Below are 26,067 nucleotides of genomic sequence, written 5' to 3'. Positions count from 1 at the left end.
TTTGTGGACAGTAGGGGCAGTTCACAAGTTAGTAGAATTCCCTCCTTTCTGCAGTCCTCTTTACTTTCCCTTAGAACAAGGACTGTGCCCAGCGTTCAGTGACTGCCTGAATAAACTCAGGGCCCCCGGTTATTGTTCTCTTAACTTTTCCATGGAAGGGTCAGGAGACTGGAGACTCCAGGTGGGAACCAGGGCCCCCAGAGAGGACTCTGCCTTAGGCCCACTCTGGCCGCAGCGGTGATGCAAGCCAAGGCAGTGGGTGAGAGGTCCCATCTCAGACTACCCAGCTTGGCTCTGAAAGACTTGTCCTTGGGGAACCCTCAGAACACTGACTCTCACCATCCATAGGACGTGCTCTTGGAGTGGTTTTTGCTGTAGGGTAGCACGGAATGATTTCCCTTTCTCACCTGCTCCATGGACGTCACCAAGGGAAGGGCACAAAAATAATCTAAGTGAAACTACCAAAAAGAAAAAATTAAGGAAAGAAAAAACACAAGCTGCATTTGATTTAAAAAATATTTATAAGACACATTTTTTATTTTCATAGAATGCCACTTAATAAATATTTTACCAGGATGATTGAGGATGCATCACAATGATAGAGGAAGAACTTGGGACAACTGAGGAATGGAAACATTTTAAACTTTCATTTACACCTCAGTTCTTCAGTCCTGTCCTCTGCACCAGATCTTGAAACCTGGCAGAGAAAGTGTCCTTACGTGTACAGACCAAGTTTCTAATGTGGGCACGTAGCCAGGTCAGTATATGGAGGACCAGTGGCAGCGGCTCTTGACCACCTGAAGCAGAGGCTTCCTGAAAGTGAGGAAGATGACGGTGCAGGCCACCAGCAGGGTGAGGCAGCTGGGAAGAATGAGCACGAGGTACAGCAGGCCCATGTCTACCCGCTCCCACTTACAGACCTGAGGAACGCCTCCGGGCAGCTCCGTCAGGCGAATGATCTTGGAGGAGAGGTTGCAAGTGACCATGGCCAAGTCGGCGACAGTGTGCAGGCGCTGCAGGGCCCCCCAGCCCTCCACCCCACAGCAGTCATACGGATTCTGACTGAGGTAGATGGTCCGCAGACTTCCCATGAGCTGCTCAGACACAGCCCTCTGAGGAAGGGCCGTGAGCAAGTTTCTGCGGAGATCCAGGGTCTGCAGGGCCAGGCTGCCCCTGAACCTTGGGAAACTGGTCAAGGCATTTCCCGACAGATCCAAGTCCCTCAGGTTCCCAAACCCAGAGAAGTCCAACTCCTTGAAGCTGGAACTGAGGCCCACGTTCCTGAGAGACAGGACCTGTAACGTGGGGGCAACGTCCCAGAGAGGGGCGGTGCTCCCATTCAGAAGCCCCCAGTTGCCAGACAGGTCTAAGTGGGTGAGGGCCGTGCCCTGGAACGAGCAGTCTTGTAGTGCCCCCAGCCCACAGCCCTCCAGAGACAGGCTCCGCAAAGACCCCACGTTTCTGAAATCCACACAGCCGGGGGCGCCCCTGGGGTCTAAGTCCCCCGGCCGGGGACAAAGCGAGATCTGATTGTGGCTCATGTCGATTGTAGCGAGGTTACTGGCATCGGCAAAAAGGCCAGTGGGGACACCCAGGAGCCGGTTGGAGCTCAGGTTGAAGGACCGGAGGCTCCTCAGGCAGCCAGGGAGCCCCGGAGCCAAGTGCAGCTCCGACAGCTGGTTCTGGCTCAGGTCCAGCTCGGTGAGCGCTCCTGGCGGCTCGTGCTCCCGGATGTGGAGCGTCATCAGGCAATTCCGGTTGAGGTTCAGGTGGGAGAGGGAAGGCATTTTCTTCAGGAAACCGTCTGGCAGATACTGGAACTGGTTCTGGCTCATATCCAGGAAGCGGAGATCAGAGAGGTCACTGGAAGAGAACTCTTCCCAGAGGTTGACGGTGCTGATGTTGGTCACGTTGCCGTCCATGAGGAGGAACTGGGCCACCATCTCCTGCGGAGACGAAGTGTTGTACAGGTCCCTGTAGAAGCCCATGTTGTTGTCCCGCAGCAGGAGGGTGTGCAACTTGCTGCACTGCGGCAGGAGGGGGAAAAACAGCAGCTGGTTGTGAGAGAGGTCCAGCGCCTCCAGCTCAAAGGTGGCCTCTCCCCCCGACGCCAGGAACCACTCCAGGACGTTGTAGCTGACGTTGAGGGACCGCAGCTGGGTGAGGCCGAAGTCCACAATGCAAGGGAGGTTGTTATAGGCCAGGTTGAGGTGTCTCAGCTCCGGCAAGCCGTCGAAAGCACCACCCTCAATCTCAAAGATGTAGTTCCTCTGCAAATCCAGCTCCCTGAGGCGGCCCAGGCCCTCAAAGACAGAGTCATCCAGCCTCATGATGGTGTTCCGCGCCAGGGACACGGACTCCAGCGAAGAGAGGTTCTGTAGCATGAGGGCCACCATGTCTTCCGTCAGGGAGTTCCCTGACAAGTCCAGCCTGCGCAGACCCCGCAGGCCGTGGAGAGCGGCTGCTGCCTCCTTGTAGCTCTCGGAGAGGGAGTTGTCAGGCAGCGCCAGGCTGCACAGGCGAGCCTGCTCCTGGAAGGCGCCGCGGCTGATGTGCTCCAGGTGGCAGCTGTGCAGACTGAGGCTCTCCAGGAGAGGGTAACGCTGCAGCGAGTGGTTCCACAGGGTCTTGAGAGGGTTGGCATCCAGGAGGAGTGTCTGGGAGGATGGCGGGAGACTGCTGGGCACTGAAGCAAGGTTCTGGCCTCGACAGTCAGCGACTCCATCCAGCTAGGTCCAAAAACACACTGGTCAGCAGGGCGGGGGGCCTCTGAGGTGAGGGTTTATGTACAGAAACTTAGTTCACTCATCAGACTGTTCACTAAGGCTCCAGGCCTCACTCAACGCACACAGCGTATTAGAGAAGATCTGAGAACCTGTCCCTCGGGTGCTGAGTGCTGACCACTGTACTGCAGTTTGGTTTTAACTACAGAGAGGGACTGAGGATCAGGTCTCTACTTGGGTTTGAATCCCACCTCTGCCATTTATTCCCTATGTGACCTTGAGCAAATAATGTAGTCTAAATCTATTGTTTCCTCAGAAAAATGGAGATAAAGTTAGCACCTACTTCAGAGGATTGTAGTGAGATTAGGCAAGAGGCTGCACAGTGCCTGGCACACAGTGGACACTATTAATGCAAATGGTCACTATTGCACTGTTATCGCTATGATCATAACACTGTGTGTTTAACAGGGACACTGCCCAAGAACCGGCAGCACTGTGGCATCTTCATTTTACCTGAAGGAATTTTGCCTGGGAGGCTCCTCTACGCTCTCGATTGATAAATATTACAGCTCAAGAGGACTTGAGAGCTCATCACCAGCCTGAATCATACAGAGAAGTAAAGGGGGTCTGGAGAGGACAGGTGAAGAGCCAGTGACAGAGCTGGGACCGGAGCCCAGAGCTCTTATTGCCCAATCCAGTGCTTTTCCTGAACGCCATTCTACTGCGACTGTGTGGCGAAGCTGCCAGGACGGATGGGTCTGGTCTCACTGCAGGAATCACACAAACCTCAGGATACTTTCCCTCAGCCCACTTTCTACAAGATTGGCAAAAGCAATCATCCACAGGGTATCCCTTCGGTGTCCAGGAAAAAAGTTTTAAGTGATGAGATAGAAGAGCAATGGCGTTTCTTTCCACAGATTGGTCAGTACAACAAGGTCAGTGATTGCCTAAAATTGTGGGCCCAGTCCCACGGGGCAAGCGGAGTAGTGGAACAGGGGAGAAAACTCCTGAGAGAGAGGAAGAAGCACAGCTTTGGAAAGATGACAGACCCAAGTCTGAATCTTGGCTCTGACACTTATTAGTTTTGGTCTCTGGGCAAGGAATTAACCTCTTGGAGCCCCAAGTTCTTTATCTGATTATTAAAATAAAACTTCTCGTAATTAAAAATTGATACACTATAGAAATAATGAAAATTAAACTATTCAGTAACCTCAGCCTCTCCTTCAAAGAAACGTTGTTAACCTTTTGTTACATCTCCTCTGGACTCTTTTCCAAAGACATTCTCTAACTTAAAAAAATTTTTCTTTGCAATATGGGTGGACCTAGAGATTATCATACTAAGTGAAGTAAGCCAGACAGAGAAAGACAAATATCATATGATATCGCTTATATGTGGAATCTTTAAAAAAAAAAAAAAAGGATACAAATGAACTTATATACAAAACATAAATCGACCCGCAGACATAGAAAACAAACTTATGGTTACCATTAGGGAGGGATAAATCAGCAGTTTGGGATGAACATATACACACTACTGTATATAAAATAGGTAACCAACAAGGACCTACTATATAGCACAGGGAACTGTACTCAATATTTTGTAATAACCCATACGGGAAAATAATCTGAAAAAGAATATATATACATATACACACACACACATGAATCATTTTGCTGTATACCTGAAACTAACACAACATTGTAAATCAACTATACTTCAATTTAAAAAATAAAATAAAAAATAAATTAAAAAACATTTTAAAATGAGACTGTACTCTACAAACCATTCAGTAATCGACTTCCTCCCCTCCCCCATTAATAATATGTGATAGATATATTGCCTTGGCAATAAAAATAAATTTGATCACATTCTTTTAGGCATCTGTATATTAGTTCATTGCATGAATAGCGCAGTGGCTAAGAGCCAGATCTCTACGATCAGCCCATCTTGATTCTGCTTTTTATCAAATGGGTGAGCTTGGGCTGGTACCTAACCAGTCGGGACCTTCATTACACCACCTGTAAAATGTAAATTATACTTGTAATTTTCTCTTGGGTTTTTTTTTTTTTTTTTGAGGAGTCAGTGTGATTGTTTATGTAAAGCACTTAACATAGAACCTGTCACATAAATGCTTAATAAATGTTTGCTAGAACGATTATTAGCATGCTCTAATTAGTTAATTTCCTATCGTTGAGCATTTGAGTTATATCTAATTTCCAGATGAACGTTAGAATGAATTTGTCTAGTTCCTTCTACACCTGCCCTCCCCCCAGAAAAGTCTTTGGAGTTTTGATTGGGATTGCATTATAATCACAGAGTAATTTGGGGGAGAACTGACATCTTTACAAAATTGAATCTCCCCATACAGAAACAAGATGTATTTCTTTATTTGAGTAAGTGTTGGTCTTCCCCCCGTGGGGACTGGAGAATGCTGTGGTTAGGGGCTTTCCTCAAGCTGTGAGACCCTGTTTCACCAGAGTTGCTGCAGTTGCTGGGGACATGTCTCTGCAATTCTTGCAGCCCCACTGACGTGTTGCAAAAAGTCCACGTGGCCATCAGAGCCCAAGAAAGCTTACCACATACACTTCATGATAATGTTGCATGGCTAATGCAAGGAGGGGCTTTGGAGAGTAGCTGGACTTTCAAACTCTCAACCCTCAATTCAAAAGAGCACTGGAAAGCCACTCTTTGATCTCACTGGTAGCCGAGTCCCTACTCCTGCCCACCAGGCTGCAGAGGGTCAGGCAGGGAGTCTAGCCTGAACCCTGCAAGCTGTCAAAGAACTCGCGCTTTATTCCCTCCTCTTCCTATGCCTGGTAACTCCTGAATTAGCTACTGTGAAGTTAATCTTTCATTGCCTCTGTAAGGGAATAATGGACGTCTGTATAGCAGAGACTAACAACAATAATAACAGTAGATAAAACACATAGCAATTACTACACACAAGGCACTGTTCTGAGTGCTTTACATACATTAACTCATTTAGTCATCATTGCAGCCCAGTGTTATGGTATTATTGGTTGGTACTATTACTACCTACATATTTTACAGACGAGGAAACTGAAGCACAGATTGGCCCAATGTCACCAGCTAGTAAGTGGTGGGGCTGGGATTTAAACCTGGTCTAGCTCATAACCCCTACCCCCTACTGGAGTCTACTTCAGCACAGTGGTTAGAGGTTACTAAAAGTGGTCAAGAACCACCACCAGCTGGGTTTTTAAGATTCATCAGCTTTAAGAACATTTTTGAATGTTATTAACCCTGACATCCAATTTGTCTTCCCAGTGCCTAGTATATAACACGGCTCAAGGAATATTCATTAAATGTATGTTTCTCAACTTTTAATACCACTAAATTATAGGCAAAGGAGAAAATTTCTAGAGAGTGCTCAGTTATTAGGAGCCAAGTCTGCTTCCACATATAGGCTGAAAGCCCTGGAGCGGGTGAACCGTAAAAGCTCAGGTATCTCTCCCTGGATTGCTGTAAGCCTGAGCATGGTCAAGGACATTGCTGTGCAGGGCAGCGTGGGCAGCGTGCTCTTCAGTACAGCTGGTTAAGCATTTGCTATGGGCTCACACACAGACTCTGAGGCAGAACTTCTCCAACTTTAATGTGCCCTCCCCCCCACCAGAGATTCTGATACCATTAGTGGAGCTCCATCATCCAGATTCTTAACAAGGTGTTCTTGTTCCAGGTGGTTGACCTTGGCCTGTCTCTGGGATCACCTGTCCTTAGCAGGTATGAGAAAGGTGGGGCAGGGCCTTTCCCAGGCATCATCTTTACCTTTGATTAAAGAGCAGCTTGCACATGGCATCGTGGTAAGTAGGTACAGAGTGATTCAGACTCATTCATTCCCTCCCCTCCTTGACTGATAATCCATCAGCTTTCCAAATGGACCCAACCTTGTCAGGACAGGAGCAACAGACAACTTGGAGTGCCCAGGAAAACTCACCAACTCACAGCCCCCTTGGGAAGTGGCCATGACAATTCCACTTCGATTCCTCCATTCCACTGTCAAGAAGTGAAAACCCAGGCAGAGCCAGAGGGGCAGTAACTCCATCTCAAGTGCAGCACTGTGGACAGAGGGCAAGGAAGAAGCGGGTAAGAGAAGGACATCCCAGAGGGCTGCTATGCGCTCCCGGGAGAAAGAGCCAGTTCTCAGTATGACCGCTGTTGGAGGCCCACGGCTACAGGGAGGTGGAAACCCACAGATTATTCAAATACCTCAACTTAGCCAACACATTTAACCTCTCACTCAACTGTCAACAAGAACTCATTTTCATTTTGCCTCTACCATTTGATGGGCAGGTGGCTGAACCTGAAACTCCCAAGAGTCCAGCAACAGAAGAGAGAAGCAAATCATTTGAGGAACTGGGTCTCAGGTCACCTAGAGTTTGCCATGTTTCATAGTTCTCTTAAAATGTTCCTCTCAAAGCTCAAATCTGCCATGCATCACCTGAGCTCAATAAATATTTGCTGAATGAATGAATAGTGAACTGGGATTGAAACATTAATTGTAGCCTCTGGTCTCATAGGGTTACTAATTGCTGTGTCAACATGAGGCTTTCAGAAAAGAGTAGACCTCACTGATTACCTCATTTGAATAGAGACCTTTGAAAAAAGGATTTTGATATTTTGCCTGCATAAGGAAAAAAGCTGAGGGAAAAACGAAAAAACAATCTTCAGATATAATAAGGGTTATTGATGAAGTGTGCTTACTGGCTCTCTTACCTGGCCGGTGAGCACACAACTGGAGTCATGAGAAGGCATAAAATTATACATAGACCAATAGAATTTTAGAACTAAGAGAAACCATAATGGAAATGTAATATACCCTCCACCACCACATTTTTACAGGGCCAGAGATAAAAAGGCCACAGATAGTAAGGGCTTATTCAAGGTTCCAGATCGACTTAGTGGCAGGGCTGGAAGTAGCCCCCAGAACCACCACCCCCCCCCGAGCTCTAGGATGAGTAGCCAGGGTAATTTGTCTCCCAGTAGGTGCTGTTGAATTGACTACCCTCTTGTTGGGAGAGTTTATAGCCCAGTGGCATCCCCTCCTAGCTCTGCATTCCTCAGAATCTGAGGCAAGAGCCTGGTCCCAGCATTTCGCCTGCCCCATCCTCTCCTTGACATCCCCCCAGGAAGGACCACAGGAAGGACCACAGGGTCTGCTCTCGAATTGTCTCCTGGGCCAGCAGTTCCAGTGCTAACATGAACTCCTCACCTATTCCATGGGACCCACAGACATTTCTGCCTGACGCATCTAGCCATCTTGGGCCCCTTCCTCTTTCCCTTTCTTCGAATAAGTTTACACATCTCTAAGGCTAATTTTAACTTTCTGGTCAGATTTGAATACTCACCAGTGAAAGACTAACAGAAAAGCTAAGTGAAACCAGGTAAGTCAGCATTAACCTTCACTTCAGGTCAGGCCAGCTTTCCTTACCACAGAGGGAACCTCCAATTCAGAATTCAGCCATATTTGCCAGACACTGGGAGTCCCCTTCCCAGGCTCTCCTTCTACTTCTGCACCTGTGCAGGAATTATTACCTCATGGCATGTACAGGGCACAGATGGCAAAAACAAGGCCATATGGGCTCCTGTCCTCAGTGAATTCCCAATACACACACACACACACACACACACACACGGTAGGATCACTGCCCACCTTGAGATAAGGTTGCCGGACTTAGCAAATTACAAGATGCTGTTGGAATGTCAGATAAACAAAAAACAACTTTTTAGTGTAAATATGTCCCATGCAATATTTGGGACATACTTATACTAAAAAAAATTCATTATTTGTCCAACATTCAAATTTCACTGGGTTTGAAATGAGGAGAGACAGAAAGATGGGAACCGTGGACTTACTCCCTTCGTCCTTCATCCCCTCTGTCAGGCTTGGGATGGTACATGCTGCTGTGACACTGAGCCTTTTAGAACAGCCAACCCTATATATTGATATTGAGTTTAGATGTGTTCAGGGCAAGAGTGCAGACTGGAATGCTAGATGGGTCTGGTGTCAGTTATGCCTAGAGTGTAATTTTAATTTCTGGGTCAACAAGAAAATTCTTGCAAATTTAAAGCATATTTTCTCCTTTCTCCTAAACTCAGTCAACCAGCCCAGAAAGACTCTTGCTGTGCCCTCTGGGCACTCCATCTCTCATGAGGCAGCATGAGAAAATTATGGGATTTGGAACCAGACAGACCAGGATTTGAATTCTGGCTCCAGCATTTGTTATTTGTCCTTGAGCAATTCACATAAATTCTCCGAGACTCAGATAATCCTGTTATAAAACAGAGATAATAATAACTACTCAGAATTTTTATGAGAATCAAATAGTATATACATAAGTGCTTCAACTATGAAGGTACTTAATAACAATGATTATTTATGAGTTCTTAACACCAGTGAGCTGGATGAGTGATTGTTACTCCTATGTGTAATCTCCAAGGTAATTTAACAGCCACAGAAAAAAGGGAAAAGAATGAATAATTTGGCAGAAGAATGAGTAAGTCATTATACCAACTAAATGTGTGAAAGTTACGTGGGAAGGTTGGACTACAAATTCTGCATTAATAAATTCCAGAAAAGACTTATTTGAATAGAAAAAAAAAAAGGCTAATCCCAGTAACAGATGACTATGCTGGTTGAGAGCAGTCTGTCCTCAGAGCCATAGTTTACCCTGCCCCATCCAGCTCTGGTTTGCAGGGACTGATTTCTGAAGGCTATGGGTGTCAGCTGGCCTCCAGCTGGTTTGGTCAATGGGGAACACTACTGGGAGGTTAGTTAGAAGGTAGGAGGAGGAGAAAATCCATGGTATTTCTCTCCCGCCCTCTCTGCCTGGGACAGAGAAGTCCTTGAGTTTCTTCTGGTGACTCCCAGGCTCTGGTAGTCCTCCCGGTATCCTCCCCCTACCAAGGGGAGGTGGCAGCTTCCCAAAGTTGCTAATCTCTGGATTAACTGTCTGTTCTCTGGTTGGCTTCTCAGCCTCTTCCATCATGTGTAGCCAATTTCCTGCATTAAATTTCCTCTGTTTTAAATAATCTGTGCGTTTCTGTTTCCTGGTTGGAGCCTGACTGATAACAATGATGTAAGTGAGAAGGGGCTTGGAACAATACAAAACAAAAAGGTATGTAATGCCTCTGAAAAGCAATAAGAGACTTTCAAAATAATAACCGTTTAGGTTGAGAAACACTCTTCCTGGGGTGTGTGGCTGCAGAAGCCTTCCTCAGAGCCACGGCATGGTGAAGAGTACAAGATAAACAGTTGGGATGCCAAGTCTCATTGGAAAATCCCATGAACCCTCTCCCGTGTGCACAGGACTGCTTCCCTCCACCCACACTTACCCTCAGCTGGGTGAGGACCACTCAACAGTGTCTCCAGCTGTATGAGAGCGTCTACGCTTGAGTGTGCTTTTTAAAAAGTAACCATCCCACTTTACTCCTATCTGTCTGATAACTTCTGAAAAATACATCCATTTTTTAAGCCAAATGTTTCTCATCTTAGACACATTTTTGGTGGAGAAAGGGAAGTGAATGAAGAACAATTATGATGGAGAGCACACATGACAGTATGACATTAACAATTTAAACGGGGTAACCTGGAACCTCCCCTTGTTATACTTAAAAGGGCTTGGATCAAGGGTGCCTATTTCATGGGCTGTGAACCACTGTGGGAGCCACAGAGTAATACAAAAGAACTGCAAATCAACCCATGTTCCAAGTAGGGTCTGAAAAAGTACCATGTTTCCTCCTGGTCTGGGTGACCACTGGGAATATAACCCATATAAGACCTGAGATCCTGACATGAGAAGCAGATGGCATTAACAGAATCTGCTTGTATCTGTTCTTCCTAAACCAGATAACGAGGTTGCAGAGTTCTTTCCAAGTGCGGAAGCAGAAAATAGTTAAGTCCCATTCTTTTTTATATAGATCTATAAATCCTATATTCATTTATTCAGCTAACGATTTCTATAACCTCTCTGTATCTTTTATCCAGTCATAGTTATCATGAATATGACTAAAGTCAGAGACTGTGAGCTTCTAATTAGTGAAGAGTTTTAAAGGGACAAGACACCATTGACCCAGATGTGGGCAGGAGACAAGACTCTGTACTGTCTGTAACACATCTGACTTGAAGATGTTAAGATTATAAATCCTACCTCATGTTAAAGTGAGGCCCTCTTAGTGTTACATTTATATTTTTTCTTTATCTTCTAACTATTTTGTTTGTGTCATCACAAAATGTCTTTCCCGTTTCCTCTCTAAGAAGTCCTTGAAATATTAGGACCTCAAATGCTTAATGGCATCCCTTATTGTAACCATTCATCTTGATATTATGCTTTCCAATTGGTTAACATGAAAACCTGTGATTCAACCCCACATCCATCCCTTGTCTATAAAGAATGTTCCTTTTTTAGGCAGAAAGACAAAATTGCCTTTTTGTCTGGCTTTTCTCTCTCCAGATCTGGTCATAATAAATGAATGGTAAAAACAAATTTATTTCATAAAACAACACGCACCAAGATTGTATTCTGAAACAAGAGGACACTAATAGTGAGGAAGAAGAATGCGTATCAGCTGCAAAAATTCCTCTTTGTTTTAGAAATTATGCTTGTTTGCTTTTCCTGTTTCTACAAAACAATAGGGAGAAGCTCCTGCTTCAATGAGCCAAGTAAGGTAAAAGGAGACTGACTGGATGGCCCCGTGGGCCGTGTGAAACAATGAAAGGGGATGGGAATATTCACTCCTCTTGGAAGGAGCATCCTGAGCCTGCCGGCAGTGGCTTGGCTGTAAGCTGGGGCAGTGCGTCCATATCCATCGCCATGACTGCATCAGTTCTGGGCTCAGGATTGCTTGGATGGAAGAAGACGGTCACATGCAGGACAAGGAGTGGCTCCCGTCCAGGAGCCACACATGTGGGTGATACTTGCTTTTGCAATGGACGGGGAAGAAAGGATGAGTGAAAACTTTTGACTTGTCTTTGTTTCTTGAAGTCCTGAAATTTCCATGTCCCTATCATCACAAGAATCAAAATACAGGAGTGCAGCAGTGTCCCTGTTTTTGTCAGGTCCTCTGACAAACACACATGTAGACTATTTTTTTTCACATGGATGTAGGTTTTCCTGTATTAATAAAATATAACTTATTCTTTTAAGGGTTATTAATTCCAAGTAGCTTTCTGTTGTCATGGAATGTCTTTATCAGCAGATAGTAAAACACAACCATCAGGTAAGGGCTGATCTACAGGTATTTTTGTCCATAAAAAGGTATCCTCATACTCAAAGTTTGGGAATACTAAGGAGTAACTCTGACCTGAGTTTTGGTTTTGCTTTGTTGGTATTTTCTGATTCATTTTCAGGAAAGGATGCTAGGTTTCTAGTATTCGGGGGCACCCTGAACATCACCTCCTCACTCCCTCTCACTTCCCCACCTTCTCCAGCTGCTGCTACTACTACAGCAGCTGCCTCCAGAGCTGGGACTGCAACCTCTTTGCTAACGGCGCTATTAGCAAGTGCTAAGAGTGTTATCCATACATTAGCATGTAACTGAGAATTTTCTCTGCAAAATAATCAGATAAGCTTAAAAAGCTTTAAAGAAAGAGGTCTTGCAGGTGGAAGTGGAGAACTCTCAGTGTTAGAAACAAATATTTATAGACTGGTTGTGGGCGGGGCAGGGGGGAGGGGATGAGGGGCAGAATCTCTAGAAGCAGAGTTTGCACCAAGTGTGGAGTGTAAACGTGTGATGGTGACATCGCTGAACACAAAAGCCACGGGTGCTAGGTAGAGGACTCCACAGAAAGGGAGTCCGCCTTTGTTTAAAAATAAAAGAGCAGATCCCACTTGGGATCCTGGGAGAAAGGGAAGGGCAGCTGGTCACAGACCACAGAAAATAGATAATAAAGAACAGAAACCCCAGTCTGTGACCACTTCAAATAATTCCTGCTACCAAGAAGTATTTGAATACCTCAGGCAAGCAGCTCTGGTCTCTGATTTTTAGCAAAAAAAAAAAAAAGAGTGATCTCAACTGTCACCAAATGGTTATACTTAGCATCTCCCATGATGAGACCACCTGCATCCTGAGTCTCCAGGTGTGGTGCCTTGGGAAACACAAAGTCCCATCTCGGTAGTACCCTTGCCAAAAATTGTTTGCCCTGAACCAGTCATAACGAAAGATCCAGACTGTAAGATGTCCTACAAGACAACTGGCTTGGACTCTTCAAAAAAAAGTCAGTCTTGAAAAACAAAGAAAAGCAGGGGAAGGGAGAAGTCTGATTACAAGTGACTAAGAAACATAATAACCAAATCCCATGCATGTACCTTGAGTTGATTTTGGATTTTAAAAAAATCTCTAAAAGAAAAATTTGAGACAACTGGGGAAATTTACATGTGTACTAAATGATGTCTTTTTAGGTGATATTATGTACAAATGATATTACCAGATTATTGCTAATTTTCTTAGGTATGATAATGATGTTGTGGTTATGCAGAAAAATGCCTTATTGTTAGGAAATGCATGCTGAAGTATTTAGGGGTGAAATTTCATGATGTCTACAATTTATGTAACCTTCTTTCAAATGGCTCAACAAAGACAGAGAGTGAGAAGGACAGAGAGAGAGAGAGAGAATTAAAGCTAATTATTACCAACTGACAAATTTAGCATTGTACTTTCTTTTAACTCTCCTGTAAATTTGAAATTTTTCAAAATTAAAAAATAATGGGAAAAATAAAATAAATGTTGGAGTTTCTAAAGGGAGAGGGATTATGGTAATCTTTGGTCCCCAAATTTCCAGGAATGTACATTTTTCAAACTTTCTTCTCAGAAAGGTATTCAGGAAACATTTGTTAAATTTAAAATGCATTACACATAAACCTTTAAAATATTCTGAAAATTCTAACATTTTGACATTCAAACTAGAGCTTCCAGACAGCATCTCTCACACCTGAAAGGGGCACAGAAGTGTTAGATCACGTGGCCTGACTGTGGTTCAGGAAACACGGTTGATGTACTACTGTAATTTCCACTGTCCAGGTCAATTGCTCTGTCCACCACACCCACAGTCCCTCTGGAGGGGCAGCCCTCAGGAGAAGCTTATGACCTCACCACTACCTGGACCTCCACCAAGCTGACAGAACCTTCAGGAAGCACCTGACCAGGGGAGGTCACTCCTTACTTGTGGCCGTCACCCTATGAGTGACCTCAGTGCAGAGAGACAAGGGAGAGAATTAGGTAATTAGCAGTGGAAATTGGAGCCAAGAGGCACAGAGAGGGGAGGTGGAGATGAATTTTTGAGGGATTTGCCATGAGGAAGCAAAAGCAGAAGCTAGACGACAAGGCATATGGACAGAAAAGAATGAGACAGTCAACAGAGGGCAGAGATCAGAGAAGATGGACTAGGAAGAATGACGAGAGGGTGGACTTCGAAGGCTGGGAGAGGGGGTGGGGAGAGTGGGCTCAAGGCTGCCTCTCTGGTTCCTGGTGGTTCTTGGAAATGGCTGGGTCCATTTCCAAGCTCCATGGTTTTTCATGATAGCACCTCACCACCATCACCACCCCCATAGGCTGGCCCAAAAGTTGCATCTTAGCAACAAAAAGAACCTAACTAAAACAGGACTTGTGCTCTTTAATAAGCTTGAACACAAAGACAAAATAGAACGCAATATTTCAAAAGAGCACATTCAAGCATTATGATGCTACCTGAAAATTAGAGAAAGTAGCTGAAATCTGAATGCAAGAATGTATTTTTCAAAGTGCACCCTATAGGCAAGAATCACAAGGGATGGTAAAACTAAAGAGTGAAAATTTGTTGGGAAACAAGATATTAATATAGTCTTAAAGTATCTTATTAATACAAGTTACTTGTTAATTTTACAAAGGTGAAAATAACGGCTTTATAGTGGAAAAATTGGCAAATGCCTCCCTAACCAAATGATCAAAATACTATAGGGGCCTTACTGGGGTACTTAGTAAAATTTGAATGCAGACAACATTTGAAATAATAGTATTATATCCATGTTAATTTACAGATTTTGATCACTGTACTGTGGTTATGTAAGACTGTCCTTGTTCTTACAAAATACACACTGAATTATTTAGAGGTAAAGGGTGTGATGTCTGCAACGTTACTAAAGTTCCAATTTCTCCTCATCCTCACCAACACTTGTCATTTTCTGTCGTTTTTATTATAGCCATCCTAGCAGGTGTGAAGTGCTATCTCTTTGTTGCTTTGATTTGCATTTCCCTGATGACTAGTAATGTTGCACATTTTTCATGTGTTTATTGGCCATTTCTATATCTTCTTTGGAGAAATGTACAAAATGTGTACTTTCGCATCCAAAGATTTTTAAATTTTGATTTTGGAATTACATGTAAAAGAAAATGCAGAATAGTTATAAAAGTAAAGAACCAGTTGTATTTTTGGTCAAACATTCCTATATTTTGCAAAGAATATTGACTCATTAAAAAAGAACTTGCAAATTTAGGATTGGAACAAGAGAGCATTTAGAACTGAGATGTGTGAATTCAGACCTCATAATTTGCTTCTCTGGCTTCCTCTCTTAATAATGAATTTGTTAACAGAAATAGACTCACATAGAAAATAAACGTATGGTTACCATAAGAGGAAAAGGGTGGGGGAGGGATAAATTAGGAGTTTAGGATTAACAAACACACACTACTATATATAAAATAGATAGCCAACAAGGACCTACTGTATAGCACAGGGAACTGTATTCAGTATCTTGTAATACCTATAATGGAAAAGAACATGAAAAAGAATAGATAGATAGGTATGTGTATAACTGAATCATTTTGCTGTACACCTGAAACTAACACAACAGAGTTAATCAACTATACTTCAAGTTTTAAAAAATAATGAATTTGTTAAAATATAGGCAATACAACGGCTTTTGAGTGTCTCCCCGAAATTGTCTCATATCCTGCAGATAGGAGAAAGCAAATTGGCACACTTTTTCTGAAGGACAATTTAACACGATTTATCAAAGACCTTAAAAACATTATTTTATACAATAATTCCACTTCTAGGGATTTATACTTAGGAATTACAGTGTAGGTAAAAATATTTTTACAGAAATATTCATTGCTGTATTCAGTGATAATACAGCAAATATTCAGTGATAATAATAAAAAGGTGGAAATCATCTAAAAGTCCAATAATGAAAGGATTGGCTAAATACATTATGATACAGCTATACAATAGGTATAATGCGTGGCAATTAAAAATGCTTCAGTAGCAATATATTCAACACAGAAAGATGTCAGGAACCTGCTCACAAAACAGGGAGCTGCCACCCCGGGTGTGTTTAAGCACAGGCAGGTGGACAGCTTCCCAGGGATGAGGATACTATAATGATGACAAAAACTATTTTTTGAACTTTGTTATAAAAGTTGTCTTAATACAGTAATAACCTTGCAACACAGGCATTACGATTCCCATTTTACTGGAGAGGATATTGAGGCCAAGAAGTTGAGTGATGTACTCAAGATGAGAGCCAGGCTTTGAACCTGTTCCATGTATCCCCTTACCCTGGGCTCTTCCTTTACCTTTGCAGCCACCTTTCCAGGGGCTGGGCTAAGAATATGCAACCCCAGATCTAAAACCCCTGGACTCTGAAAAGTAAAAGTAGTGTCTATAATAAAACTTATTTTAGTTATTAGTCAGTGATATTTTTTCTTCCATTGACTCCAAACATAATCCTTTTAAGTACACTCACAATCATCTCAATTCTAAGTAATTATAAGAAATTCTCTATTTCAGTGATATTTATTAGGCTCTGATTATGACATATATTTTAATTTTTAACTAATAATAGATTGTTTCTATTCTTTAAAAGCTTGTCTTAATATAGTAATTGAAGTTGATGGCTGGCAAATTAGAAAATACAAAGAAGCAAAGATACAGATGTGGACAAAGTAAATATCAGGTGCAATTCTCCCCACTGTTGAGATGCTGACATGTATGTACCCTTTCATGTATTTTCTACACACATGCAGATGCATGCATATTCTTTTAACAAATATACTACACATTCTGTTTTGTATTTTCCCTATTGTACTATTGGGGCCCCTTTGCATTTGCTTCCAGGACTTGGATCCCCCTTTAAGCCTGGACAAATAAATGAGGAGTTGCATCATTTGAATTTGTTGGAATGCTCCTTGAATATGTGGTCCTAAGAATTTATGTGAGGAAGGACAGTTCTGTGGCACGTGACTCTTAGCAACTGCATTTTCATTCAAATTTTGTAACTGACCACACTTTTGAGAAGAACTGCAGCATTCTGAAGGGACTATCCACCAGTATTTCGGAGGTGAGAACACTCAGGCCAGAGAAATGAAGTGACATGGACAAGGTGCCACAGAGAATGCAATGCAATGGTTTCCAAGCACCGGTTTAAAATCCAGATCTCTTTTTCCTACTCGGAGCCTAGCACACCTGGTCAGTCAGGCTCCACAAAGGCTCTTGTGAGAAAAGTCTTCATCTGGGAAAGGTTGAGGCTCTGCCTCCACCTGGAGGGAGGCTGGAGGCCACAGCAGCTCTTCTTCCTTTGGGCTCTTCCTATAGCAATGCCAGGCAGCCAGGGTGTGGAGCGCTGCCTGTGTGCTACCCTGCTGACTTCGTCTCCTCGGGGCTACAAATGAGTCAACCAGCTTCCCTGTGTGGTCAAGGTTAGCCCTTTAGAACCAACAGAAGTCAAGTCACTCTGTCCCGTTCCATAGACACAGGCTGCATCTGGCCACAGGTCTTAAAAGATGCAAATCTGCTCCCACGGGGGTGATAACACCTTGTTCTTACACGGCTGGTGGTGTCTCCTTTGTATAGAGAGACACACATACTCTCTGTGGATAGGCACCCAACCAATAACCCATTCGTTTCAAACTTGTCGTTTCTGTTCAGTATCATAGGTTTGTTCTCTCTGATCATTTCACTCCTGTGGTGGCTCTGGTTGACAATAACAGCTGCCTTGCTGACCTCACAGGGTTGTGTCAAGACTGAATGAGAGAATGTGTGTGAAAAGGCTTTGTCAATAAGGAAATGTTGTGGACTACACTAATAAGATAAGGTAGTGTCAGGTTAAAGGGAAGGCAGAGTTCCTCTGTGCAAACAGGGAGCTGGTGTTAACTAAGACAGAGGAGCTGCAGTACCTTCTCCCATGTGTGAGCCTTGGGATATTCAGAGGAGACACCACCCAGAGTCTGTGGGAGATTATGGATGGAAGGGGTTATAGGTGATAACCGAGATTTATTGCCCAGAGTAGAAATGTATCACTCCCACCCAACCAGCCGACCCTGGTTCCCTTGAGAAAGAGCGCAACTGAGGAATGAAATGATATAGATTCCTGATAACTGACCAGCTCGACTGGGGTAGTACTCAAGCTCCCAGATTGCCTTCTAGGCTCTTAACCATAGTATCTAATGTTTATTGAGTGTTCACCTTGGGATAAGTGCTAGGCCAGGTGCTCTACATATAATAATCCTTACAAAATCCTAGCAAGTAAATGTTATCATCCTCATCCTACACTTGGTAAACTGAGTCTCACAAAGGTTTGGGCCACATAGCTAGGGATGTCAGAGCTGCAATTCAAACTTACTCTGTGAAGCCAGCAAAACTCAGTGTCAATTCCACAAGCCCCAGCCATCCTGGGATACTGGCTATCCCTGACTAAATCACACACTGTTTTCTCTGTGGGAAAGGTCCTTTTTCTGGTATTCTCCAACTGCTGAACTCTTATTCATCCTTCAAGGCCCAGTACATGTGTCACCTCCTCATCATATCCTCATAGTTCAGATGCGCAATAATTCAATAATCCAAATAACATGATACTATAGCATAGATAGTTATAATGCCTATGGAAGTCTCACATTTTAAAAAATATTTTATTTTTATGTTTATGAAAAGAATGTGAGTGGTGATTGGGTATTAATAGTAATTTGACTTTTCCCCCAATTTTTATTATGAAAATTTTTAACATACAGCAAAGTTGAAAAAATTTAACAGTGATCACTGGTATACCCACTACCTAGATTCTACTATTAATATTTTACTATATTTGTTTTTAATCACATATCTATCCATCTACCCATCCTTCTATCCATCCTTCAAGCCACCTTATTTTTTGATGCATTTCAAAATAGATTGCAGTCATACGTACACCTCCCCCTAAATACTTCAAAATGCATATCAAGTGATTTTTTAAAATTAATTAATTAATTTATTTATTTTTGGCTGCTTTAGGTCTTCGTTGCTGTGCGGTCTTTCTCTAGTTGCGGTGACTGGGGGCTACTCTTTGTTGAGGTGCGCAGGCTTCTCATTGCAGTGGCTTCTCTTGTTGCAGGGCATGGGCTCTAGGTGCGCGGGCATCCGTAGTTGTGACACACAGGCTCAGTAGTTGTGGCTCGCGGGCTTAGCTGCTCTGTGGCATGCGGGAACTTCCCGGACCAGGGCTCGAACCCGTGTCCCCTGCATTGGCAGGCAGACTCTTAACCACTGCGCCACCAGGGAAGTCCCTGCATATCAAGTGATTTAACCTTAAAAAAAATGTTCCTACTTTTTCAATCTTCTGGGTCAATGTAATTAATTTAATCTCAATTTAATTGAGATTGCAAAGTCAGCTATTTTATTTGGAAAAAAAAAAAAGTTTCTGTCTTGTAAGAAGAAAAAAAAAAAAGATTTGATAATCACTGCCTTAGTGTTCTCAGCCAGAACTGGCAGGAAAGCAGCTCATACTAAAGAGTGAATGATCTCCTCTTTAATGAACTGCTCTTTAATAGGTATTTATATAGGTAATAATGAAAAATAATCAAATGTTCATGGTGTAGTTTCAGGACAGTAGGACAGATAATTTTACCCTTTTAAAAATCCTTCAAATTATACTAGCAAGGTGGGCTACTTGTTATAAGGCTAATTTTTTTTCTCTCTCTAACACTTATTTGAGTTCACAGAGGAATGGGAGTAATGTGATATTTTTAACGCCCTCCCCCAAATAATGATTTTTAGGGAGTTCTTGGATAAAGCCAAAACAACTGGATTATAATTTAATGCTACTGGTTAATAATAATAATAATAATAGCACTTGAGGTTGCAAAGGCTTCTTATAGATATTTGATCTCACGTAATACTTGCAACAGTTCTACATGGTAGGAATTATTATCTCCATTTTTTATTGTGGTAAAATATACATATAGTTTACCATTTTAACCCTTTTTGAGAGTACAATTCAGTAGAATTAAATACATTTACACTGTTGTGCAATCTCACCATTATCCTTCTCTAGAAGTTTTCCATTATCCCAAACTGAAATTCTGTCCCCCTGGTAACCACTATTCCTTTTCTATACATTTGCCTATTCTAGGTACCTCATATAAGTGGAATCATATAATATCTGTCCTTTTCTGCCTGGATTATTTCATTTAGGATAATAGTTTCAAGGTCCCTCCATGTTATAGCATGCATCAGAAATTCATTCCTTTTTATGACTGAATAATATATAGACCACATTTTGTTTCTCCATTCAACCATCAATGGACATTTGGGTTGTTTCTACCTTTTGGCCATTGTGAATAATACTGTTATGAACATTGGTGCACAAATATCTATGTTAGAGTCCTTGCTTATTGTTCCCATTTTACAGATAAGAAATCCAAGATTCAAAAAGGCCAAAGTGAATTGCTTAAGTCTCATGGTTTATAGAAAGTGAAGCCAAAACCAGAGCTGAGTTCTGGCCCAGGTAGGAGGTGCTGGATGCGCACCTGTATGGGAGGAATATATGTTGGGTGAATGTTCAGCTGGGTTGCACAGGTAAGTATTTGTTGGTAAACAGGTATCCCATGAGCCCCACCCCGGCTGCCTGGCCCCTCTCTTGTATCTCCCAGTTCCCTCTCCCCCATGATCCAGCAACCAAGGAGGTAACATCTGACCCAGCAGGGGCCCCCAGGACCCTGCTTCTAAGGACAATGTCCATTCTGTTTGGTCAGTGCCCGTTCCATGTGGTGTTTGATATCCTGAATAGCACCCCTGAGCGTTCAGAGGGCTATGGTCTTCTCTGGGGATGAGGTACCCTGTCAATGCCATGGAGTGTACCTATGACAAAGATGAGGGCCTTTGGAGGTTCTGTAAAAAGAGCTAGAAACCCTAGAAAAAACTGGGGATTTAGAAGGAAATAAGAAGACAGTAACATTAGTGAAAATGGAAACTTCAGTTTAGGGACCCGAGGAAGGGCACAAGAACCTAGAAAAAGAAAAAGGCCATTGGGAGAGTCCCACGAGGAAGTCTCAGGGTGTCAGGCTGGGCAGTGATAGGGAGACCATTAACATGTCTGAGGGTGAAGGAGGTGGCCCAGGGCCAGGCATAGAAAGACCCACTTGCCACTGACCCTGCAGGCTGAGGAAGAGAGCTCAGCCTTTCCCTTTGGTGGGACCACTGAGGGGAGACACTGGAAAGGCAGGAGAGACCTGAGGGATCATGGCTGGGCCAAACAAGGAGCAAAACTAGAGACGATCAGGAGGAGCCAGTGTCCAGCCTGGCATCTAAAACAGAATGATATGAAGTTATTGGGGAGTATGATGTACACCCCAAGATGAGCCCCTGAGGAGCATTGTGGGTGCTGTGTTGCCTCAGACACTTAGGTCCTGCTTAAGAGAGCCAGGGTGGAAAGACAGAGAGCCCCAAGTGCTATCTTGTGAAGAAAAATCCCCTCCCGATTCTTTTCTTTCTTGGAGGGGCCAACAGAAAGTTTCTTGGGGCACACAGCACAGCACTTGAGCAAGGCGACCTTGTGGGTTGAGGTTGGAGGTGGGGAGTCCCTGTGTCCTCACAGGGTTTTGTGGCCACGTTTAGCCATCACTGGCACCAGCCCTGCTCCTCATGCCCACCTCGCTAGTGAGAACCACTACAGGGTTCTACTTCCTCTTTTATGCCCTTTCTTCAGCCTGAAATCACTCACGCATCAAAATGAGAAGACACGTGTGGTTTGGTCTCAGCCGCTGACTCCATTCACTCTGGAAATCACTTGGTTTTGCCTACCCACGTTCATTTCTCCTTCTGGTAACAGCTCCCCAATTCCCCTTTGAGGAAACCACCCCTTCCTTTCTTTTCTCTCTTCCTTTTATTTTAAAAAATGTTTTATTTGTGGTAAAATACACTAACATAAAATTTACCACCTCAACCATTTTTAAGTGTAGAAATCATTAGTGTTAAGTATATTTACACTGCAACCAACCCCCTTTCTTTCTTAAAAAGTCTGTGTTCTTTTGGGTCTGGCCTCAACTCATGGCTCCAAGATGAGCACTATGATCAAGGCTGGACCCATCAGAGCCTCCTAATTCCTTAACCACAGTGATTGGTTTATAACAGGTACAGCACAGATGCCAAGCCCATGAGAATCAATCTAAACATTTTTGCTAGGACTATTAGAAAAGAGGTTTTCTCTTCCTGCTTCAGATGCCAAACTGGTGGGAATTAAGCTTAGAGCTGCAGGCAGCCATCTTTGTCAACAACTTTAGGATCTGCCTGATAATGAAGCCTACACAGAGGAAAGCAAGGGTGAGGAATGGAGATAGATGGATGCCTGGCAATGTTTGAGCACCCAGATCCAGCCATGCCTGAAGCTATTCCCCATAGACTTTTTGGTCATTTGAAACAATAAATCCTCTTTTTTTTTTCCCCCAAAACCAAGCTCAGTTAGGTTTTTGTCATTTGCAACCAAACGACCCCTAAACTCAAGTTGACAGTTGCTTGTGAGGCTTGATAAGATCAGTGTCCTTTTTCCCTCTCCTCACCTCTCTGAGCTTTCAGAGATCATCATCTAACCTAGCCCAGAACCCCCCACATATTGAACACATAACATTCGTTTGATGATGAGGTTGAGAAGAATAATTTTGGGGGAAATGAGTATAATAAAGAAAAATATTTGTCACTAATGTGCAGATACATCAGTGAGCATCCCTGACCATACATGCATGTCTTAAGAAAGATAACGTTTTTCAGTCATGGGTGAAAGCCCACCCTCCCCTAATGTATGTGGTTACAGTGTGGATCTGAGCATGATGTGAGGTACACCTAGTGTTCCATCCAAGAATCTAGCTCACACTTTGTGATGTGGATGCACACTACAGCCAGAACACAAGTTACAATCAGTACTAGCATCACTCTTCCGAAAGAATCAAGAAGACTAGAGACAGACAGGTCAATGTATCCCTAACACAGGCCCCGGGACAATTACCCGGAGCCTGCTCTGTTTGGGAGCCTCCTGTTCTTGGATGATGGGTTTAAGGACTCTATGGGATCAGGTTCACATGGGTTTTCATGAAGTTCCCATGAGGGCACCCATTAGATGAGATCACCCTCTTTGTGATAGAGGTTTTGATTTTTGTTGAACCTAAAGACGGGAGCTGAGGTTACCCACACCCCCGGGGCCCATGATTCTATAATCCCCTCTAGGAACTCTCAGACATACATGTACAAACCTATGTGGTATGTGAAGAAAATAAATAAGTCTCAGGGCTATAAAACCCAGTAAACCATCAACCTCCACAGAAAGAGTCTGTGCAGCACAGCTAGTAGGTGAAGGGGACACAGGAGACCTCAAAAGGCCAACTCTACAAACCCTGAGTGATTCTGCTGTCCAGACTCCTAACAGGCTGTTCCCGTCATGGAAGAAACCTCCCGTGGAGTCCCTTCACTCCCCCCTGGAAGTGCGCCACCCTGGACCAGCCCTATCCAGGGGCTCCATTCCTAGGACCTTGCCTCAGCCTCCTGGAGTCCCAGCCACCGTTGGAACACGTGGTCACCTCCCCTCAGGGGTGCAGTGAGCTGGCAGCCCATTCTGAGGGCAGCACACAGCCCACTCGGTGGCTCCTTACTTCTGTCAGCTCCTGAGGGCAGGGGGATATATGCTGAATCCTCCAGAATCCAGCCCACATGGAGAAGCTGCGTGGGCTACAGAAGAACACTGTACAAGGGGATCAGAGGCCTGGAGTCTAGTCTCCAGGCTGTGGGTTCAAGTAACAGAACCTGGGGAATCTCCCAAGGACACACACTCTGTGGGCAAGGGGCTTTGTCTGTCTTCTTCACAGCTCTAGCCCCACCCAACACCTTGAACTCCAACTCGCCTGCACGTGGAAGCTATCCATAAATATGTTGTTGTTAATGAGTTGCAGGGTCTTCATCTATGAAATCGTGGTTCTCAATCCACGTTGTTGGGCAGGAAAGGCAGGCTGAGTGTTCACAGAGCAGTCTCACTACATCCAGTCATCCAGCCCAGGGAGGGAGCATTACTGTTCCCATTTCGCAGACGAAGAAACTGAGGCTCAGGAATTCCTGCCACAGAGCCAGGAATCAAACCCAGGTCAGACTCTGAAGCCCTCACTGTTTCCACTACACCACGCCACCACTAAGTCTCCCAGAGGGAGGTATTTCCACCTCCACCCAGAGCTGTGGCCCCCAAACAGAACTGGTGGAGCTTGGATGCAGCAAGCCACAACTTCCCCGTCAGCCCCGAGCTGTGGGCCACGGACGCTGACCTCCCGCCTCCCCACTCTTCCGAGCCGCCCGCCTCTGGAGGGACCGCGGCTGCCCCTCAGGAAATACTCACGGCTCCCGCAGGCCCAGGCGGCTCCGCGGGGCGCATCCTCTCCCGGGGCTCTGGCCTCCTCCTCGACAGCAGCCGAACGCGCGGTTGAACTGCCTGCTCTCTCTGGGGCATCAGATTATTTTAGCACTTGCGGAAGGAACTGACGGAAACTGAAGTCACATGGAGAACGAGCAGCTCAGCAACTCAGCACTCACAGAGAGCAGGCATCTTAGAGGGAACTGCCGCCGCGGGTGGGTGGCAGGGGGGATGGGAGAGGGCGGGCAGGAGGGCGGGAGGCAGTGGCCCCCGGACTACCTACTGGATTAGTCGCGAAAGAGGTCACATATTTTTATGGTCTCCCAGCAGTGCTAACCAAGGCTCCCCAGGGTTTCTGGCCTTCGAGATTTTGAGGGGGTAGGGAACTGGGGGCCCTGCCTACGAGCTCTGCTGACCCAGAAACTCTTCTTCAAGGTTATGTCCAAGGGTCAAGCTAGGGCAAACTTTGAGAATGGGTAGGATACACGTTTCCCAATTGGGAGAGAGTCATCCACTCAGCTAGTCTTTACTTGACTCCAGCAAATCAAAAAAAGAAAAAGAAATGGAAATTGCTTTGTGGTGCCATGAACTGCTTGATCACAGGCAGCATGGATGAATTTTTTTGTACCCGATGTTTACAAAATTCCCTGCTAGCTCTTGCCAAGAATGCAAAAGGTTAATTGAATTCATAATAGCCACCATCAAAGAGGTGTGCCAGGCACTACACTAAGCGCTTTCTATGCATTATCTCATAGCTCCTCTTCTCCAAAAGCTTACCATCTAGGACTTCCCTGGTGGAGCAGTGGTTAAGAGTCAGCCTGCCAATGCAGGGGACACGGGTTCGAGCCCTGGTCGGGGAAGATCCCACATGCCTAGGAGCAACTAAGCTCAAGGGCCACAACCACTGAGCCTGCGTGCCACAACTACTGAAGCCCACGCACCTAGAGCCCATGCTCCGCAACAAGAGAAGCCACCGCAATGAGAAACCTGCGCACGGCAACAAAGGGTAGCCCCTGCTTGCTGCAATTAGAGAAAGCCCGGGCGCAGCACCGAAGACCCAACGCAGCCAAAAATAAATAAATAAAAATAAATAAATTTAATTAAAAAAATAAAAACAAACAAACAACAAAAAAACCCAAAAGCTTACCATCTAGTGGAGAAGGCAAAATATTTACAGTGTCTGCTGCATTCGGAAAGAGTAATGCAAACAAGCATACTCTGTGAGTCAGAGCTAGGATCTCCAGTTCTGCTCTTTCCCATCAGATCTGGAGAGTTGAAGCGTCCTTGAGGGCTCGCTCGCATCTCTTGTAACCTGTAGATTTGTGATTCTGTATTGCATTATTATCATTAGCATGTCCATCCTAAGAGAACAGGAGCAAGTCCTTCCTGCCCCAAACATCCAGTAAATTGTCTCTGCTCCCTAAAATATTCATTCGTAACGGTAATAATGATAACACCAATGGAAAAAAACTAAACAAAAGTCAAATTGTCACAAACCATTGTTGTCTTTTAGGCCTTTTCTTCTCATGGTATACACATTTTCTACTCTCATGTCTTTTGTGTCTACCAATTTGCTGATTATTCCCAAACTGTAATTTCTAGCTCCAACATTCTCTCCCAAGAGAGAAGATCCAAACATATTTTTAACTGTCCACTGGTCAATGTCACAGAGTGGCCGGAACACAATGTGTCCTAAACTGAACTCATCCTTTGGCCT

The 26,067-nt window shown here is 44.2% G+C and overlaps 1 protein-coding gene across 1 annotated transcript; it reads right to left on the bottom strand.

The window, feature by feature from the left end:
• Positions 1 to 554: 554 nt before the first annotated feature.
• NRROS (negative regulator of reactive oxygen species) lies at positions 555 to 24,422 on the bottom strand. Its single transcript, XM_061193227.1, has 3 exons — positions 24,336 to 24,422; positions 6,677 to 6,797; positions 555 to 2,729 (listed from the first exon to the last, which is right to left on the bottom strand). The coding sequence occupies exons 2-3, from the start codon at positions 6,782 to 6,784 to the stop codon at positions 759 to 761; spliced, it is 2,079 nt and encodes a 692-aa protein (XP_061049210.1). The 5' UTR covers positions 6,785 to 6,797; positions 24,336 to 24,422; the 3' UTR covers positions 555 to 758.
• Between the last annotated feature and the right edge of the window lie 1,645 nt (positions 24,423 to 26,067).

This window comes from Eubalaena glacialis, chromosome 6, assembly GCF_028564815.1.
Source record: "Eubalaena glacialis isolate mEubGla1 chromosome 6, mEubGla1.1.hap2.+ XY, whole genome shotgun sequence".
Classification (NCBI taxonomy): Eukaryota; Metazoa; Chordata; class Mammalia; order Artiodactyla; family Balaenidae; genus Eubalaena; species Eubalaena glacialis.
Note: the sequence above shows the minus strand (reverse complement) of the source record. Positions and strands in the feature narration are given on the sequence as shown.

Coding starts and splice junctions, on each gene's coding strand:
- NRROS (XM_061193227.1), bottom strand. CDS start 6,784: ATGGAGTTACTGCCCCTCTGGCTCTGCCTGGGTTTTCACTTCTTGACA. Junction 2,730..6,676: donor CCCAAGGGGGCTGTGAGTTG/GTGAGTTTTCCT, acceptor TTTTGGACCTAG/CTGGATGGAGTCGCTGACTG.